This window comes from Mytilus trossulus, unplaced genomic scaffold (assembly GCF_036588685.1).
Source record: "Mytilus trossulus isolate FHL-02 unplaced genomic scaffold, PNRI_Mtr1.1.1.hap1 h1tg000406l__unscaffolded, whole genome shotgun sequence".
NCBI classification, from domain to species: domain Eukaryota; kingdom Metazoa; phylum Mollusca; class Bivalvia; order Mytilida; family Mytilidae; genus Mytilus; species Mytilus trossulus.
The window spans coordinates 585,079-605,368 of NW_026963350.1; the positions used below are offsets into that span (position 1 = coordinate 585,079).

Consider the following 20,290-nt stretch of genomic DNA (forward strand, 5'->3'; position numbering starts at 1 on the left):
TTTGGAGGAAATTAGGAGTTAACTAAAATCAAGGATTTGTATCTTAGTCTAACTATACAAATCCTTGCTAAAATGAAAGCCTTAAACCTTAGAATTTTATGCTGTTACACAATATTTAGCAGCATATAACACAATAAAACATTTTGTTATCAGGATTTTGGAATATTAATTTGTTCTTGTATCCTCCAGATATCGTGGTACCCGAAATCCGGAGTCTCAAATTTTCGGTCAAGAAATTAAAATCCCGATTTCCTGAAATTTGAAAAAAAGGGAATTCACGGATCTCGAAAGGATCAATCCCGAAATCCCGAGCTTAAATATACCCAATCCCGACGTCTCGAAAAAAGGTCCCCCATCTTTATAAACACCAACTAGGCTGATGCTCACATTAACACGTATTTGGTAGCGGCCAAACTCGCATGCAAAATAATTAGAAATTTAGGCGGTATTTCAGCGCGGCAAGGTTTAAAACCAACAATCATGCAAAATGCTCAACTGTTGAATTTAAAACATGCATTACAAATATCCAATACCTTGAAAACACATTATAAGTCTAATACCAAAAAAAAATATACTCAAATAGGTTTAAAGGACTTTAAGTCAACAGTTCTGGATGACACCTACTTTGAATTTTGATTGCAATCATTTTACTGAACATTAGGCATATTCAACATATTTTACATTAGTACCGAGATGACCACATTAAGTGTCGATTTAACCAAGTGTAGATTTGGCTACACCCGGGTGGCGATTTCACCTGGTGCCGATTTGGGCCTATTACCTCTTACCTTATCTGTAATTTCCGCCTCTGTCAGGCGCATCATACGGTGTAACTTGGCTGTTGGTCAACGACTTTACCGTCAAACTTTTTGCAGGGAATTTGTTAGACACCTCCTCCTACCTACGCCCTCTCAATTTATGTTAAAAATATAATTATAATTTATACTGCTAAATAAAAGATTCACTATTCTGTTCTGTTTTTGTAGTATTCCTCCACTATCTTGGAGAACCGTTGTTTATACAACGTAATACGTCCACTACTGTTCTTCAATTTTGGACTGAAACACCACCTAATCGTCTGGGGAGATACTTATTAAAAAAAAAGATATAGATCCTAGAATTAAAATTATTATATAAACAGAAATGCAAAGATCTTCATTACAGAATAACATTAATTTTGAAGACATGACAAATCCGGAATTTATATCCAGACAAGCCGGGGTTGTAAAAGTATTAGAAAAGTTAGACCGGTATCCACATCCGCTTGCATGCTTTGCATACTGGCACTGACTTATATCTCACAGGGTTTGACATTTCGAAGTTAGTTTGTACATTATTGAAGAAACAGTTTTCTATCGTCATTCATTCATCGTTCTTAAGTTTAGGTAAGCACAACGAAGTATCCGTTCACTGGTTATTGTCAAGGACGTGCGTATAATTCACGCCCACAGGCACAGACACCTGTAGGCATTTGTTTATGAATTTATAATTATCCATGGGAAGGTCGACTAACTATATAAAGCTTCTGTCTATATCATATGGACAGTTGACCTTCCCATAGTTAATATTGTTTAAATTCATACATTGCAGGTGGTTCTATGGGCTATTTCTGCCCCCGGGAAGCCACTGTTGATTTAATTCTAGAACATATCCTATTATGCCATAACGAAGAAGGAAAGGCATTTAGTCACAGGGGGGGGTCTCTTCCTATATAAAGGTATATACATATGTGCCGCTGGAATGGGTCCCTTTTTTGATCCATCAAATATATGAATGGGGGGCAATTTTACCGAGGAAATATATCAATAGGTAGTAATTGACCGATTGTGATATATCAATGGGTCATAAATATATGAATGGGTTATGATTTCGCTGTGAAATATATGTATAGGTAGGGATTTCACAATTATTCAATATATGAATGGGGGGTGTTTTTAAAATCCCAGCTGCAGAACTGTACCCAAAATCCCATGTTGAGACCCCCCCCGTGCATTTAGTATTCGTCAAAAACAGTTTGACGTGAAATAAGGGGCTACAGTTTTCATGACACTTTATTTTTCATGGATGATAACACAACTTAAAAGTTATAAAGAACAAGGGATAACTTTGAAAATTAACACAACTGACAAAAAGATAAAAATTCATACATACTCAGTATATGAAAAGTATGCTGCATACATATGCATGGAAGATATTGTAGAGAAAAATATTGAAGGTACTTTACAAGCCACAAGGAACATTTTTGTATTTGCATACTTGCCATATAATTAGTACTTTTCTAGTAAATGAAAACAATAGATATTTAAAATCATACATGTATATTATTGGCAGTGTCTGCGCGTACCCGCATGCGGGTACGAATAGTCAAATTGCCGTTCTAGGCTCCGTGTATCCACATCCGGTTTTCTAATAAGATGCCATCGAATCGGGAATGAAACGTGAAATATGTAAGAAATTATCGATAGTATAGGGATTTCAGGTAGAAGAGTGAAGAATATGAAAAAATAATATTTTCAAATTGTATTTATTAATTAAAATTAAATGCACAATGATGGAAAATGAAATTGTACAGTCCCTGAAAATAAAAAAGTAAAGTAAAACTACTAAAATTAAAGCTGGAGTTTATAAAAATTAAAGAAGCAAGTTATTATATCAATTTAAACCAATTACAAAAGATTCATGTAACTAATTAAGATTTGGAACACATTTTACATATCAAATATGATTGTTTTGGCACGGATTTTAACCCAGCTGCAAATTTCAAATGTTGCCAGCCTCCGTTCACGTTTCATTAATCATTATCATGATTATTACTTGCTTCTTTAAATTTTAATTTTTATAAACTCATGCTTTAATTTTAGTAGTTTTATATGTTTTAAAATTTTAGTTTCTGTTTAACATTTTACTTAAAGATTATTTTAAAATATCATATGGGTATATTTTTAATTTATAAAAAATTTATTCTTTAAATTTGCATTAAAATTTTATAATAGTATTAATTTCTATCAGTCATGTTTTTCTTTTACAGGGACTGTACAGGTTCATTTTCCATCATTGTGCTTTTAATTTTGCAATGATTATTATGTATCATTATTTAATAAATACAATTTGAAAATATTATTTTTCATACTTTTCACTCGTTCTACACGATATCCCCATTTTATCGATAATTTCCGTAGATATTTCACGTTTTATACCCAATCCAATGGCATTTTATTAGAAAACCGGATGTGGTTACGCGCAGCCTAGAATGGCAATTTGACTATTCGTACCCGCATGCGGGTACGCGCAGACACTATATTATTATATCAGTATAAATTAGAAAAAAGTGTATTCAAAGGAAAAAATATGGACGGCAATATTTATTGAATTATAAGGAAAAGGGAAATATTAACACTCATATCACCCGATAAAAGTATCAACTAATAAATCCGATAATGCAGTCATAAAGTTATTGATGGAAACTTTTGTTCATTTCGCACATAATTTTAGTATAAACGTGATATTGGAGGCAAAAATATGACACATGAAAATGTGGTACTGGTATACGTGACTTTCATTTTGAGCAATGAATTGAAAGGATTGCACTTTGGGATATGGGAGATAGCTAATCCATCCTTTTTCTCCCCCCCCCCCCCCCACAAAAACAAAAAAAACCAAAACCAAACAACAAACAAACAAAAACAAACTTAAACGCGCACACAACATTGAAACTTTGAAAAAAAATAAAGATATCTACTCACCACAATAACTGACTTTTCCATATCTTTAACAGGTACATGTATATATCAAAAGGTTATGTATATCGTTTTCAGTTAATATGAATAGAAACGTATAGGTAAATTTGTCCTAGATATTAACCTGTAAGTTTCTTCTTTTATTTTAATATGCGTTTATGTCATCTTTAAACTGAACATTTGCATTTTTAACAAACAAAATACCATTGAAATACCGAAAGACACATTTATTATGTTTCAGTTACTATTTTCCGATAAAGAAAATTACGATTATCAAAGAAGAAAAATACTATAGTTATAGATTATCGTTGATCATCTCAACGAGATTGATTTTCTTGCTAGAGCGGGAACAGTCAATGTCAATTTCGTTAGCAACGCTACGTGGCCTTCTTAGTTTCTAGTGATAATTTTTCCATCTCAAGCGAGAAGCATGATATGAAAGGCAACAGTAGTATACCGCTGTTCAAAACTCATAAATCCATGGACAAAAAACAAAATCGGGGTAACAAACCAAAACCGAGCGAAACGCATTAAATATAAGAGGAGAACAACGACACAACACCGACACGCAACACACACAGAAACGGACAAAGCATCAGACAAATCAAATATAACATGAAAACCAAATACATGAATTTGGGATAGACAAGTACCGTGCCACGTCTTATCTCAATATCTCAAAAAAAAGAGGAAACACAAACGACTCAACGTTAAAATGCAACACACAGAGAAACGAACAATAATATAACAATGACCATCTTCCTGACTTGGTACAGGACACTGATATGAAAATTATCACAAAAGAAAAATGTCGTAATTTCAGTTACGATTATCTTTTTTTAAATACCAGTGATTAATTCAACAAAGAAACTAATTGCATAAAGATCTGAAGTATGTGCACAAGGTCTTCAAAAAATGCTCCTTGGGGCTTGTAAATGAGCAGTGTTCTGAAGATAAAACCAGGAAGCAATTCCCCCGACATATTTTCTGTATGCAAAGTAACCTCAGTGTGACCCATTTCGTAAAAATCCGATGATTGCAATACGCTTGGATGTCCTTAAAATAAACTATTATCTGAATTTTTATGTTAAACACGTGCTCAATTGCCATGCTTTTTTATTTGTATTTTGTCCATTGTTTACGAACTGGTGACAATCGTTAAAATTTGGGTTCAAAACAATTACCTGCCATATTTTCACAACACAGACCGATTGAAAAAAAAAATGACGATTAATATGAAATTTACACAAAAAAAATGATAAATGTGTGCTCAAAAGACTAAGTTTATGATTTTTTGTATCCATTGGTTCAAGAATTTGAAGAACAGTATTTTTCACCGGTCACTCGTTTCTTATGACTTTAAGTATCCTACAAATTTACTTCTAATGTGTATATTTTTTTTTCTTCTTCTTCAAGTAAATAAAAATAACTTAAATAAGTAGTACCCCTGACTGACATAAATAAACAATAAGATTCATTATGTTTTCTTATTTATTTTCAGATAATTAGCTTTGGAGAATAAGCATTTGACTGGTCTTATGGTCACAGTTGGTTGCATCCTGTATAATTTAGTAAGGATTATTCAAGAACAATGTAAAACATTAGACAAATCTTTTCATACCATCAGGTGCACATGACAGATTTCTTAATTAAGCACATTCATGACATTTGAGACCAAAAATCTAAAAAGTTGCCAAAAGATCATATTCATTTAACACATCGGAAACCAAAAATTTAGAAAACAAGCAATTAATTTCATTGAACACTTTCAAAAACCAAAAGTTTAGGCAGCTAACAAAAGTAAAGATCAAACACATTTGAGATTATTTTTAGAAAGAAAACAAATATGTTGGTAATTTTAAACAGGAAAAACATAGTCAGTGAGCTAATAAAACACATTTGAGACCAAAAGTTAAGAAAGCAAAGAAGTTTTAAGTATTCTTCCTTGGACACAAAGGAACCCTTGCCCACATTGACAAATTTTTTTTATTAGTGTCTTTCTTAATATCCTGGGTTAATTATCAATTGAAAATCCAAACTTTGTAAAGAAATATTCAGTGTAGTATTGTCCACTCTTTAATTATAAATATATATAACAATATGTCAAAGCTTAAAAATATATAACAATATGTCAAAGCTTAAAAATATATAACAATATGTCAAAGCTTAAAAATATATAACAATATGTCAAAGCTTAATGGTATTTTTATCCCAGTTGCAGTAACTACTATTTTATATTGATACTGATAATATTAGTGTTAAGAATTTGTCAGTTTAAATAACTTTGCATTTTGATTTTCAGATCACAATATAATTACTGGAGAATTTGCAGTGAAATTAGCTAAAGGTCACAGTTGGCTGCCTACTTTATATCCTGGTAAGGATTATTCAGTCAGAACAAAACAAAGATTTGTGATAAAACAAATCCTGTTATGCTTGCAATATGCACATGACTGGTTTGTTACTCGAACTCATGTTATACCAACAGGTTAAACAATGAAAAAATAAATGGCGCCTACAATTAATACATTTCACGCCAAAAGTTAAGAATCAGACATGTAAAGTGGCGTTTTGCATTTGCGCCGACCTGCTTTTCATTTGCGCCGATTTTATTACAGGTAAATTACAGGTGAATAGATATATAAAGAAGATATGATATGAGTGTCAATGAGAAAACTCTCCATCCAAGCCATGTTATTTTTCATTTATCATAATAGACCTCTTCCATTTGCCACTTGTACAAATGTAATGAATTGTCAATCACAACTTGTATATAACTGTTGTCCCCTGCTCACCAGACTTTTTTCATTGTTAACCGTATCCGTAGTTCTTTAGCAACTGTCTTTCGGACATTTGCCACATGGTTATGCTCGATCTGTGTTTTGACAATAGAATCCGTGGTAAATCTGGCTTTACAAGATATTATGGTACATTAGTAAGATATGTTGTTATATTTCAGGACACTGACCTTCAGATATGTATGGCCCTCGATAATTAAAGAATTGACTACTTGGTCCGTTTCAGTGTGCAATATGTCCATCAAGTTGCAACAAAGTTTCAGAACAATATGACTCAAAATTAACTTAAACATGGATGAAAAACAATTATAACCAGATTTGACCAATGCACAGTACATGTATAAGTTTTAACTTACCTGTAAATCTAATTAGGAGCAAATATAAAATTGGCGCAAATGAAAAAATGAAATCGGCACAAATGAAAGAATGAAAATTTTCAAAATCGGCGCAAATGTCATACGCCCATGTAAAGGTACAGTACTCTAAGGACGTACTGAGATTGATAACTTTGAGAGGCATTGTATTGTGTCTGACATGACAGTCTTAAGGATAGACACACAAACCAGGTGTGATCCCATGCTGTTTAGTAATTAAGGTTACCTGAATCATGGAGCATGGATGATAAACTGTTAAAATTCTTCATCAAACACATTTTTATTATCAAAAGATTTAATAGAAAACAAACACATATAATATGTATAAAGTTACCTTCACCTATGTAATAGCAAAAGATTTATGAATTCAATAATACTTAATTTTAATTGTAATATACTGATTGGCATGTCCACAACATGAATCTAAAATCACATCTTTTACATCACCTACTACCGGGCTACAGTTCATGCTTAATGCAATGTTAAATGAAAAAAATGAACAATCTTTACCCATTGGTGCTTACAAGCACTTTTATTAATGTTTTGTCCCTTTATAACCTAATAGGATATTCTTTTTCTGTTCTCTAACTTAAGTTTGTCTCAACTAAATTTGATAAAATGCATCTATAATGTTTGTGAACACTGAATTAACCCTTTATAATGTTATATGCTAGCTGGGGCAGCATCTGTGTCCCTATGGACACATTCCCTAATATTTATCAACAAATGCAGAGAACTTTAAACTTTAGTCATGATTGTAATGCCAATGTATATATGCTATACTTAAAATCTGTTTCTCTTATAGGTCACAGTGAAGTCCTTGAACTATAAATCTGGTTGCTTTTCCTGGATACAAAAAACAGATTATACTTGGTAGGAGTCATTAGAAAACAAAGAAGAATATATTGTAGATGTATTAGATATTTTATTCATAATAATATAATTTTGTTTGATCTTAATTATGGATGTATATTACCATGAGAAGAAGGGAAGGCTTACATGTATGCCCTTGCCCATGTTGGCCCAGAGCATATGAACCTTTTAAAATGATACATCTTTATGTAAGAAAAAATGTTTGTTTTGATTACTGCATTGCCACTATTAAGGAAAGAGCTATTTCAGTATTATGTATGGATTCACATTGATATGAGTCACAACATTGTTACCTTGAAAAATTGAAATTATAATTATACATTGCTCTTCAACTTCATACTTGACCTTTATAAAAAAATATATTATAGCATCACTGTTGAGTTTTTTTGTAGATGAAGTGCACGTCTGACACAAACATCAAATTTCAATACTGGTATCTACATTTATGATGAGTTTATTGTAAGGTCTTTTATGATGAGATGGATAAACTTCAACCCAAATAAAAAAAACAGGATTGAACTATATAATATAGCAATATTATCAGGCTTGTTGTGAAAAAAGTGTAGTTAACATGATTAATGAATGCTATTGTCATTTCATATTAAAGCAGACTAACTGCTCCTGGCTTCTCTAGAGACATTTGAATGTTAAAATTGCTGTTTTTTGTCCATCCATTGGACAATGAGTTCAACCCATTGGGGCTCTTTTATTTTACTACTTCAACACTTACTCATTATTTTTTATGCCCCCACTAAGCGGAGGATTCTATACCCCTTGTCTAAGCCGAGGGGGCATTAAGTGTTACCCTTCAGTACATCCTAAAGTGGGTTTCCTATCTCTAACTTAAGTTTGCCTCACCCAAATGTTATGAAACTTACACACAATTTTTATTTTTAGCAAACTTAGATCAAGTTTGAATTTTTGTGTCGCAGATGTCACTTTACCACTCTGAGATATGCCCTTTACAAATTGAAAATTTGCACAACTTTTTGTTTGTTTCTGTTCTCCAACTTCAGTTTCCTCAACCAAATGGTTTGAAACTTTCACACAATGTTTATAAGCACAAAATACAGGTCAAGTTCTCATTTTGGTGGTATTGCTTAAACCGTTCTAGAGTTATGTCCCTTTACAAATGGAAAAACTGCTGAATGGTTGGTTCCATTTTCTTACTTAAGTTTGTCTAAACCAAATGGAATGAAACTTATTCACAATGGGTATTACCACGAAACACAGTTTACCCTAGAATTTTTGTGGCGTCATATTTTCTGTTCTGAAGTTATGTCCCTTTACAAATAGAAAAATTGCAGAAATTTCCATTTCCCTTACCTAACTTTAATTTGTTTCAACCAAATATCAATTTACTTAGACCCAATACTCAGTACTTATAACCTTGTAACTCAGATCAAGTACAAATTTGCGTCACGTTTACAGTCATAAATGGTTATGTCCATTTATAACTTTATATGATATGCAAGTGGGGGTATCATCTGCGTACCATGGGCACGATCCCTTTTTACATAAAGATAAAAAAAAGTATAAATATCCTGTACATACTTGACATTGATGCCTTATGATTGGAAAATTTTGTCATGCATATGTCTTATTTATGACTACGTCAAAAAGTACTGGTATAGGGTTTTTATGAGCAATCTTTTCTGAGATCATGGATGATAAGTTGTCTCTATTTTACATTTATATGTAGAATCATTGCAAGGTATATATGTTATCACAGGGAAATTGTAAATTCTTAGCATACTATACAGTTGGATATTTGTGGTACAATCATGTAGTTGTTTCATTTTTGTCTTTCGGGTTTTGGTGGATATATGTCTCATTGGCAATCAAACCATAAATAACACATTCTTATAGTTCATAATTCTAGGGAGTTGTGAAACTGTAACAACACTGTTGTTGGCATGATTATTCTTATTCTTCCTGAAAATGCAGGAAATATTTGCTACTGGATATTAAGCATAAGACTATCAACATAATTATACTTCTTGTCATCTTTAAATGGTAACATTAAGATTAAAAATCTAGATAGTTAAATATGTTCAAAGCACCTCTAAACGAAAAAGAATATGGTTTACTACTGTGTGTATAACTGTTTGCTAAATATCTGTCAAATTGTAGATTTCAGGTATATGAGAATTAGAGACATGGGAACATAAGTTGTCTATTGACAATAAAATACATAACTATATTTGATGTGCAACAAGTACCAATTACAAACTATAAAACATAGATCAACTGCAATAAAGTTGACAAACTACAATAAACTCATTATAGATACCAGGATTAAATTTCGTATTTGAGCCAGACGTGTGATTTGTCTACAAGTTAAAAGACTTCAGTGATGCTCAATTCCCCAAAAGTTAAAAGGCCAAATAAAGAACTAAGTTAAAAAGCATTGATGACCAAAGCCACTGTATACTATGCAACAATGATCTAAACACATACATTAGTAATCAATAAAAATAACATGATGCTTTTATGAAAATAATTATGTCAGTCTGCAAAAATGATGACACAAAACAAACTTTTTAAGGAAGCTAATTTACTTTCAGTGATGAATTCCCTGATTTTGAATACAATATTTGATAGCTCAAGAACGATTCGGTGCAATAATTTAACTGTTTAGTATCCAGCGTTGTGTAACTGATAAATTACAAATATATTTTACTCCTTACACAACTTGTTCTCGTTATTTGAGAAACTAGAATATACGATATTAAATAATATATTAATTTTCTTTTTCAGATAATGCCAAAAAAAAGCAAAAAGGCAAGAAGTACTAAGCTGAAAGAAAATAAAAAAAGACAGAGAAAAGCTAGACAGGAAAAAAACATCAATCTTAGGGATGGTCAGTGCAACAACCAATCAAATAGTAAAGATCAGAGCAACACCTCTCTAAACTTTCAAAATATAGATCAGAGCGTCATCTCTCAAAACTGTCATGATTTAGATAAGAGCGTCATCTCTCAAAACTGTCTTGATTTAGATCAGAGCATCATCTCTCAAAACTGTCATGATTTAGATCAGAGCGTCATCTCTCAAAACTGTCTTGATTTAGATCAGAACATCATCTCTCAAAACTGTAATGATTTAGAGCAGAGCGACATCTCTCAAAACTGTCATGATTTAGATCAGAGTGTCATCTCTCAAAACTGTCATGATTTAGATCAGAGTGTCATCTCTCAAAACTGTCATGATTTAGATCAGAGTGTCATCTCTAAAAACTGTCATGATTTAGATCAGAGCGACATTTCTCAAAAATGTCATGATTTAGATCAGAGCGACATTTCTCAAAAATGTCATGATTTTGATGTAAATGAGAGAATTATATTAGAAAATGAAATTGAAAATATATTAGAAAATGAAATTGAAAATATATTAGAAAATGAAATAGAAAATATATTAGAGAATAGAATTGAACATTTATATGAGAATGAAACTGAAAAACTAGTTCAGAGCGTCAGCTCTACAAACTATCAATACAAGAGAAATGAATATGATGATAATATATATCAGAGTAAAAATCAGACAGAAAAACTAGATCAGAATCAGGTTGAAAAACTGGATAAAAAGCAGATTGAAAAACTGAATAAAAATCAGAATAAAAAAATTGTTCAAAATCGGACAGAAAAACTGGATCAAAATCAGATTGAAAAACAGGATGAAAATATGATTGTTAAAAAGAAGTATGAAAATTTTATTGAACAACTAGATCTAAAACACAATTGTCCGTATATAGAAACTGAGAGTGAAAAAGTACTTATGAATAAAGTTCAATTGGAACAATATCAAAGTAAAATAAACCACAAAACTTCAATCAAAGCACAATGTAACAACAAAATAAACACAGCTAAGGTTAAGGATTGTGTAAAGGTTAGTAGACCAGGTATTAGAAATACATTTGTACAAGGTAGTTTTCACCAAGGAGATATAAGATTTGGTTTAAACAGTGGTAAGCAATGTGTGGCGAATTGTTGTTCAGCTCTTGCTTTTAGTAAATTGAAAGATTTGACCTATTGGGATCAGAAATATTTAGATAAGGTTCTGATTTATGGGAATGATTTATATAGCCGTGTTAGTGGTAATAATCATCACTTATTAATATCTGACCTACCACCAATATTAGATATATCAGGAAAATTGATGCAATTGTCACTAAAAGAGTCGATATCTGCTGTAATAGATACATCAGAAAGTATTGATTTTAGTGAATTTGGTAATTCTTTGCCATTAGATCAAGCTTTACAGGAATCCCTTGTAGATTATGATGCTTGCTTTATATGTGCATATGATACTTCATTTTTAGCCTTGAAACATGGCATTGATTTATTTTTGTTTGATTCACATGCAAGAAACGAGTTTGGTTTAAAGCACAGTAATGGCAAAAGTTTACTTTTAAAATTGAGCAGTCTAGATCATCTTTATCAATACTGTTGCAACATGGTATCAGGAGCAAGTCAAAATCAGTGGTTTGAGGTAACTGGAGTAAGCATATCTATAGTTGGAGAACCTGTAGTGTACAATGATGATGATAAAAGTCCTGAAAACCATAACGAAATGAACAACACCAACTATAGCAATATTGGAAATTATGAAACAATGAACACCAGTGACTATGAGCTGCCTGAAATTGTTGAAGTAGAAAACGAGAAAGGGTCAACCCTTACAAAAGTTCACGAAAAAATAAATGTAACATTTGACATCTATAGCTCTGAAAGTAATGCCAATAATAATATCAACAAGAATGAGTCTGATGTTGAAATTGTGTCTGCAACTGACATGTCTTATGATTTTAAACCAATCAACACTATTGCAAAGAAAAAGCTTTGTCTCATTGTTAAGATACCAACTAAGCATATTCACAAGCAAATCACCAATACTATTTTTGATATGGGCCCCCCATCTACTACAAAATTTATCACAGGTGATGGCAATTGTTTGTTTCGAGCTATTTCATATGCACTTTCAAATAGACAGGAGTTTTATGGAAATATAAGAAAAGCTATAGTTGATCATTTGATGAAAAATGCAGAAATGTTTAAATCTTTTTTACAGCCAAGATTCAAAACTATCACAGAGCACATACATTCTCTCCAGATGAAAGAAAATAATGTATGGGGAACTGAGTTGGAGATTATAGCATGTGCAGACCTGCTAAAAACTGACATTTACACTTATTACAATGATTCGTGGATTAAATATTCTTCATCTCAATTATGTAACAAAAACAAAATTAATGCTCAGGCAATCTATCTTCAACATCTAACTGGCATCAATCACTACGAAGTTGTCACAGATGTAAGTCAGAAGTCAAGGTATCAAAACAGAATGCAATCTAGTCCAGTTGAAAGGGAAAAGTCTGTATTTGATAGGAAATGTGAGGTGCCAACATTGAAAATTAATGATTCAGATAACTCTTCGGATGATGAATCAAAAGTCTTATCAAAATCTGAAAAAGAAAGGAATAGGTACAGGAAAGATGAGGAATTTAAAGCAAGAAAGATTTCCACTCTGAAAAGAAAATATAGGGAAAATGAGACATACAGAGATATTGCAATACAAGCAGGTATCAAGAAATATCGAGAGGACAAAGATTACAGAGATGCTTTAAAAGAATCTGGAATTCAGAAATATCAAGAAAATGACAAGTACAGAGAAAAATTGAAACGAGCTAGTGTATATAAGTATAAAGAAGATGAACAACACAAGAAACATGTCAAACAAGCAAGTGTTCAAAAGTATAAGAAAGATGAAAAGCACAAGGAACTTGTAAAACAAGCAAGTGTACAAAAATATGAGGAAGATGAAAAGCACAAGAAACTTGTCAAACAAGCAAGTGTACAAAAATATAAGGAAGATGAAAAGCACAAGAAACTTGTCAAACAAGCAAGTGTTCAAAAGTATAAGGAAGATGAAAAACACAAGGAACTTGTAAAACAAGCAAGTGTACAAAAATATAAGGAAGATGAAAAGCACAAGAAAATTGTGAAACAAGCAAGTGTACAAAAGTATAAGGAAGATGAAAAGCACAAAGAACATGTGAAACTAGCAAGCGTAAAAAAGTATAAGGAAGATGAAAAGCACAAAGAACATGTGAAACTAGCAAGCGTACACAAGTATGAGGAAGATGAAATGCACAAGGAACATGTGAAACAAACCAGTATAAAAAAGTATAAGGAAGATGAAAAGCACAAAGAACATGTGAAACAAGCAAGTATACAGAAGTATGCAGATGATGATTCACACAGATGTAAAGTTAAACAACAAACAGAAACACGTCGGGAAAATTTAAAACAGGAAAACAAACAAATAACTGAAGTTATCAGAAAATTTAAGGATGCTGTTAAGAAAGGTCCAGAATGTGTTTGTTCTTGCTGCTTGAGGCTGTTCTTTGAAAAACAAGTTCTAATCTGTAAAAAGGGGTCCTATGATAGTTCTATATATGATTCATGCACAACAGAGAAATATAAACACATATGTACAGATGACTGCAATACTCATTGTGCTTTTGAAGGAACATGCAGAACAAGTCTTTGGATTTGTTATACTTGTCATCGTAAAATGATGAGAGGTAAAATACCTGCAGATTCGTTTTCAAATGGTTTAATGCTTGAAGATGTTCCATTAGAATTAAAACAGCTAAATTCAATAGAGCAACAACTAATAGCCCTGAATATTCCATTCATGAAGATAATGGCTTTACCAAAAGGAGGACAAAAAGGTGTTCATGGACCTATAGTTTGTGTGCCATCTGATTTGAAAAAAGTTACTACGATACTACCACGATCAGAAGATGAAAGTCTTTTACTTAAGGTTAAACTGAAGAGAAAACTTAAATACAAAGGCTATGACAAATACCAATATGTTAGACCAAACCATTTGGAGCAAGCACTTGTGTATTTAAAGGATAAAAACGAGTGGTATAAAGATGTCGCTATCAATGATGAATGGATAAACCCTATCCCTGAGGTAAATGATGATCAAGTAGTGAATGATGAATCCGATTCTGATTCTGATGATACTAAGATGATGGGGAATAAAGAAATACAGAAAGATGAGTTAGAAAAGATTTCAAAGTCTTCGAAAGTAGGCAATGAAAGAGAGGTAGAAAGTGAACAATATAGCTATATTGATGATAAGTTACGTGGTGTTCAATTAGATACTTGTTTACAACCTGCTGACATAGGACAAGAGGCTTTAGATTTATGCTTTGATCAAGTATTTAATTTAGCCACTGCAGAAAATAACAATCCTCTTAGTGTTCTAAAAGAACCAGGTATTGAAGCTAAAACCTTTCCTGTGCACTTTCCATCAGGTAAAAATACTTCGGATGAAGACCGTGATGAAAAACTGACAATTGGAAGATACTTTAATCTTCGATTAATGAGTGTTGAAAACAGATTTGCTAGAGATACCAACTACATATTTTTCAGTCAATATTTAACAGAGCTCAATAGTGTGATTTCAAACGTTCAGATATCTCTAAGAAAACAATGTCCTTTTTCGAAAGAAGGAAAGAAAGTTACAAGAGAAATGCTTTGCAACAAGGAAACCTTAAAAGAATTATTTAAGAAAGATGAAGCTATAAAATATTTAAAACCCATTCGTGGAACTCCTCCCTATTGGCAAAGCTCACAAAAAGATATATTTGCAATGATAAGACAGTTAGGAGTCCCCACATTCTTCTGTTCTTTTTCTTCTGCAGACTTTAGATGGTTAGAAATTATAAACACAATTTTAAAACAGCAAGGTGACACGAGAAATAGTGAAAATATGACATGGGATGAAAAATGTAAAGTTCTGTGTAGCAATCCTGTAACAGCAGTAAGAATGTTTGATCATAGATTTCATATGTATCTGAAGGATGTTATCATGTCAGAAGCTCAACCAATAGGGAAAATAATCGACTATTTTTACCGAGTTGAATTTCCACAAAGAGGTTCTCCCCACACACATTGTTTGTTTTGGGTAGAAAATGCTCCAAAATTTGGTGAAGATGATATTGATGACATTATTACCTTTATTGACAAGTACATAACATGTGAGATACCAGATGAAAAAGAAGACAAAGAATTGCATGACATTGTTATGGCAGTACACCAACACAGCAAAAAACATTCAAAATCTTGTAAGAAAAAGGGAACAGTATGTCGGTTTATTTCCCAAGACCTCCCTCATCTAGAACATTTATCTCAGAACCAAGTGATCCAGATAAAGATTCAGAGGACGATGAAGAATTAGCAAAGGAAATATTGTCCGACTTATGGGAAGTTATTAAAAATCATGAAGATGAAAACTTAGATGTTTCTGAAATTTTCAAGAAGATAGGACTTACTCAAGAAAGCTTCGAAACATATTATCGTTTTATCACCAATCGCAATACAGTAGTTCTCAAACGTCAGCCAAATGAAATATACACCAATCAGTATAACCCACATCTTTTGAGGGCTTGGGATGCAAACATGGACATACAATATATTTTGGATGCATTTTCCTGTGTTGTGTACATTATAAGTTACATAAGTAAAGCTGAGCGAGAGCTAGGATTACTCCTCCAACAGACTAAAAATGAAGCAGAAGAAGGAAATCTAAATGCTCAACAGACTATGAAAAAAGTTGGAACTTCATACTTACACCATAGAGAGATAAGTGCACAGGAAGCAGTGTTTAGAGTAACTGGATTAAGATTACGAGAGTGTTCAAGGAAAGTAGAATTTTTACCTGTTGGTGAAAATCCATGTAGAATGAGCGTTCCTTTGAAAGACCTAGAGAAACAACAAAATTGTAAGTCTTCTAAAAGAAAAAGACAAAATAGTGACAGCGAAGATGAAGATGAAAATAGTACTTGGATGAACAACATTGTTGATAGATATAAAGGTAGACCTCACATTGATATCTTTATCAAATTGTGTCTTGCAAGATTCACTTCTGAATACAGTGTTGTACTAGAATCACAATTACCACAGAAAATTAATAAAGACACAACTTTCAAACTTGATGGCTCACTTGGATATATTAGAAAACGCACAAGAACTTCACCTGCAGTTATAAAATATCCTCGTTTCTCTCAGGAAAATTCCCCAGAAAAATATTATCAAAGCATTTTGCAACTGTATTTGCCATACAGATATGATGAACAGTTAAAACCACTCTTATTTCAAACATATGAGAATTTCTTCACATGTGGAAGAGTTAAGTTTCAAGGGGATAACACATTAAGTTCTGTGAAAGAAATTGTTATCAAAAACATGTCAGACTTTGTGAAAAATGGTCATGATTTAGAGGAAGCAGAAAAGCAATTTCATGAAAAAGATCCTAAAGAAGATGCTTGGTGTGAGTTATGCCCAGAAGCAGAAGTGAATAGAAGAGAATGTATAGATGAAGGCAAAGTATCTAGTGTGATTGAGGAGGATTTATCAATACCAGATTTGAATGAAAAGAGCTCATCATCTGTTGGAACTAATTTGCTGTCTGTTTCTCTCACAAAAAATGAAATCATTCCAAGGCTAAGAAGTTTGAATGTGAAACAGAGAAGAATTCTCTATAAAATAAGAGATTGGTGCATTCAAAAAGCAAACGGAAAAACACCAGAGCCTTTACATTTATTTATCACTGGAGGAGCTGGAACGGGTAAAAGTCACTTGATCAAATGTATTCAATATGAAGCAACTCGAATATTAGCACAAACAACAAATAATCCAGATGATCTCACAGTTCTGTTAACAGCTCCAACTGGAACAGCTGCATTTAATATCCATGGATTGACAATTCATAGTGCTCTTGGAATTTTCAAATCACTCTCACCTGATCATGCAACTCTTAGTGAAGACAAAATTAATTCGCTCAGATCAAAGTTAGAACATTTGCAAATCTTGATAATTGATGAAATTTCAATGGTCAATAAGAAATTGTTGTTTTTCGTTCATGAGCGACTCAGACAAGTTAAAAAAAGACCAGACAATTGTTTATTTGGAGGTGTTTCAATAATTGCGGTTGGCGATTTTTATCAGTTACCACCTGTTCGAACAAAAAGGGTAGACAAATTGTATGTAGATGACCCTTCTAATCCCTCAAATCAGCTATGGAATGGCTTGTTTGAAATTGCCGAGTTGGATGAAATAATGCGTCAACGTGAGGATGGAATGTTTGCTGAACTACTAAATAGATTGCGTGTTAAGCAGAAAAATGAAAGTTTGTCATCATCTGATAAAGAAACATTACAACACTGCTTTGGTGATAGCCCCGATGAAGCCTTGCACATATATTCTACAAATGCAGAGGTTGATACCTTTAACAAGGAGATGATAATGAAACAATGTACAGAATCAAAACTAATTGAGGCACAAGATTTCCAAAAAGACAAAACTTCAGGGAAATTGACTCTGAAAAAAGTACATTGTTTAAAGTCAGATGTCTGTCTCCCAATATCTATTCTTTTAGCTGAGGGAGCAAGAGTAATGCTAATCAAGAATGAGGACACAGCAGATGGTTTAGTAAATGGTGTAATGGGAACTGTTATATCTATCAAAGACTTCTCACCAAATTCCCTCCCAAGTACAATATATGTTCACTTTGACAATGAAAGAGTAGGAAGAAATGCAAAGGTACAAAAACTCATCAGTGGAAAACACTGTGTTGGATTGAAACCTTCAACTGAAGACATTCCTTTAAGCAATTGTGTAAGAAAACAGTTTCCATTGAAGTTAGCCTGGGCTTGCACAATTCACAAAGTTCAAGGATTAACAGTTGAAGAATGTGTTGTAGATCTGAATAAATGTTTCACATATGGTCAGGCATATGTAGCCCTTAGCAGAGTTACATCAAAATCTGGTTTACACATTGAAAGCATAGAAGCTGAAAAAATTGACAAGAAAATCTTCTGCGATCCTGATATTGTAAAGGGTGTTTCAGAAATGACAAGATTTTTGCCTGAAATTGATAATACAGCAGAGGAACATAAACAATCTTTTCAGATAATGTATCACAATATTCAAGGTTTACAGACCCATGCAGAAGATATTAAACAAAATCCAGACTTTAGAAATGCGGATTACATTTGTCTTACTGAAACCTGGGCTAATCAAGAATTCACTTGCTTTGAAATGGTGGGATATGATGGTTTTCATTTGCCCAGATCTCTAGCTTTTCAAGAAGATGATTCTTATTATTCTTCTTTAAAGGAAATGCAGCATGGTGGTGTGTGTGTTTTTCACAAGCTTTCTTCAGAAACAGAATTGTGCAACTTGACATCAAACTTAGAATGTATAGTTTTCAAGATTCCAAGTAGAAATGTTTTTGTTGCTACTGTTTACAGAACCCAGAGGTATAATCTAGGAAAATTTTTGGAGAACATGGAAACTTTAATCTGTAAATTGGAAGACTTATCAGAAAGAGTTGTTGTAATTGGTGATTTTAATCAAGATATTTTGAAAGGTAGCTGTACAGTATTAAGTTTCATGTTATCAAAAGGTTTCAGACAACTTGTTAGTAGTGCAACAACAGAAGGTGGAACTCTTATTGACCATGTGTATGTAAAAGGATGTCATGATACACAGGTTACAATTATTCCAACATATTACAGCTATCATGAGGCACTGAAAATAGTTGTTCAATATGACTAATGAGGGTACGAAGAAACAACATGTAGAACAAAAAAAAAACCAATATCGTCAGTATTAAACGAATGTCAGTTTTAATTTTGATTTTAAGAATGACATAAATTAAAAAAAATATGCCTCCTGAAGTCCAACCCTTCGTCCCCGTCGTAGGAGGCGGATGTCAGCACTGAAACATGACTTAGTGCTGACAACAAACAGGGCTCTGGCAACAAATACCGTATATGACCATTGTAGTTATTTAGGTGTTTGGTCATCCTGAATATGCATGAAACATTTGCCACTGGATGTAAAGCAAAAAAAGATCCAATCAATTAATCAAGATAAATGACTAGAATTGAAAATTTCATTAAGTTGTTTACACATATGTGAATGTTTATTTCATAATTTTATGTTGTATTCTTACAGTGACCATTAATGACTAACATTTGAAAATTAGTTTACCAAAAATATGCAGCAGCATCAACATACAACTTAGACATTGTCCATGAATTCTTTATAATTAATTGATCATCAATTTATATATTTTACAGAAACATTCTACAGAAATTTCAATTGTTTTAGTTCTTGTGCATTGTTTAATATATAAAATTACAACTGCCATGAGGTGAAATAGTTGATAATGATTAATCATCAAAGAAGGATGGTGTGACTTTTAGCATGTTTGTTGAATCAATGGCTTTTAGTAATGGTAAGTCATATATATTATTATTATAGAAGATAAAAATATATAGAAACTTTATATTTTTGGAATTAATCTTAAATAAGCTTTCATATGAGACTGGAAGAAATTTTACTTCACCGGAAGTAGCACATTATCACCTTATACGAAAAAATTGCTTCATTTCATAATTTCTGTGATGTGGAAAGACTTTCAA

At 32.4% G+C, this 20,290-nt stretch overlaps 1 protein-coding gene and 1 long non-coding RNA gene across 2 annotated transcripts; both read left to right on the forward strand.

Annotated features, from left to right (window-relative positions):
* Positions 1 to 1,253: 1,253 nt before the first annotated feature.
* Positions 1,254 to 8,286, forward strand: LOC134702173 (uncharacterized). Its single transcript, XR_010104359.1, has 4 exons — positions 1,254 to 1,385; positions 5,239 to 5,308; positions 6,040 to 6,114; positions 7,715 to 8,286. It is a non-coding gene; the product is annotated as an uncharacterized LOC134702173 (long non-coding RNA).
* A 2,259-nt stretch (positions 8,287 to 10,545) lies between these two features.
* Positions 10,546 to 19,418, forward strand: LOC134702147 (uncharacterized). Its single transcript, XM_063563233.1, has 4 exons — positions 10,546 to 10,645; positions 11,180 to 12,633; positions 12,853 to 15,827; positions 15,965 to 19,418. The coding sequence occupies exons 1-4, from the start codon at positions 10,546 to 10,548 to the stop codon at positions 19,416 to 19,418; spliced, it is 7,983 nt and encodes a 2,660-aa protein (XP_063419303.1).
* Positions 19,419 to 20,290: the final 872 nt, after the last annotated feature.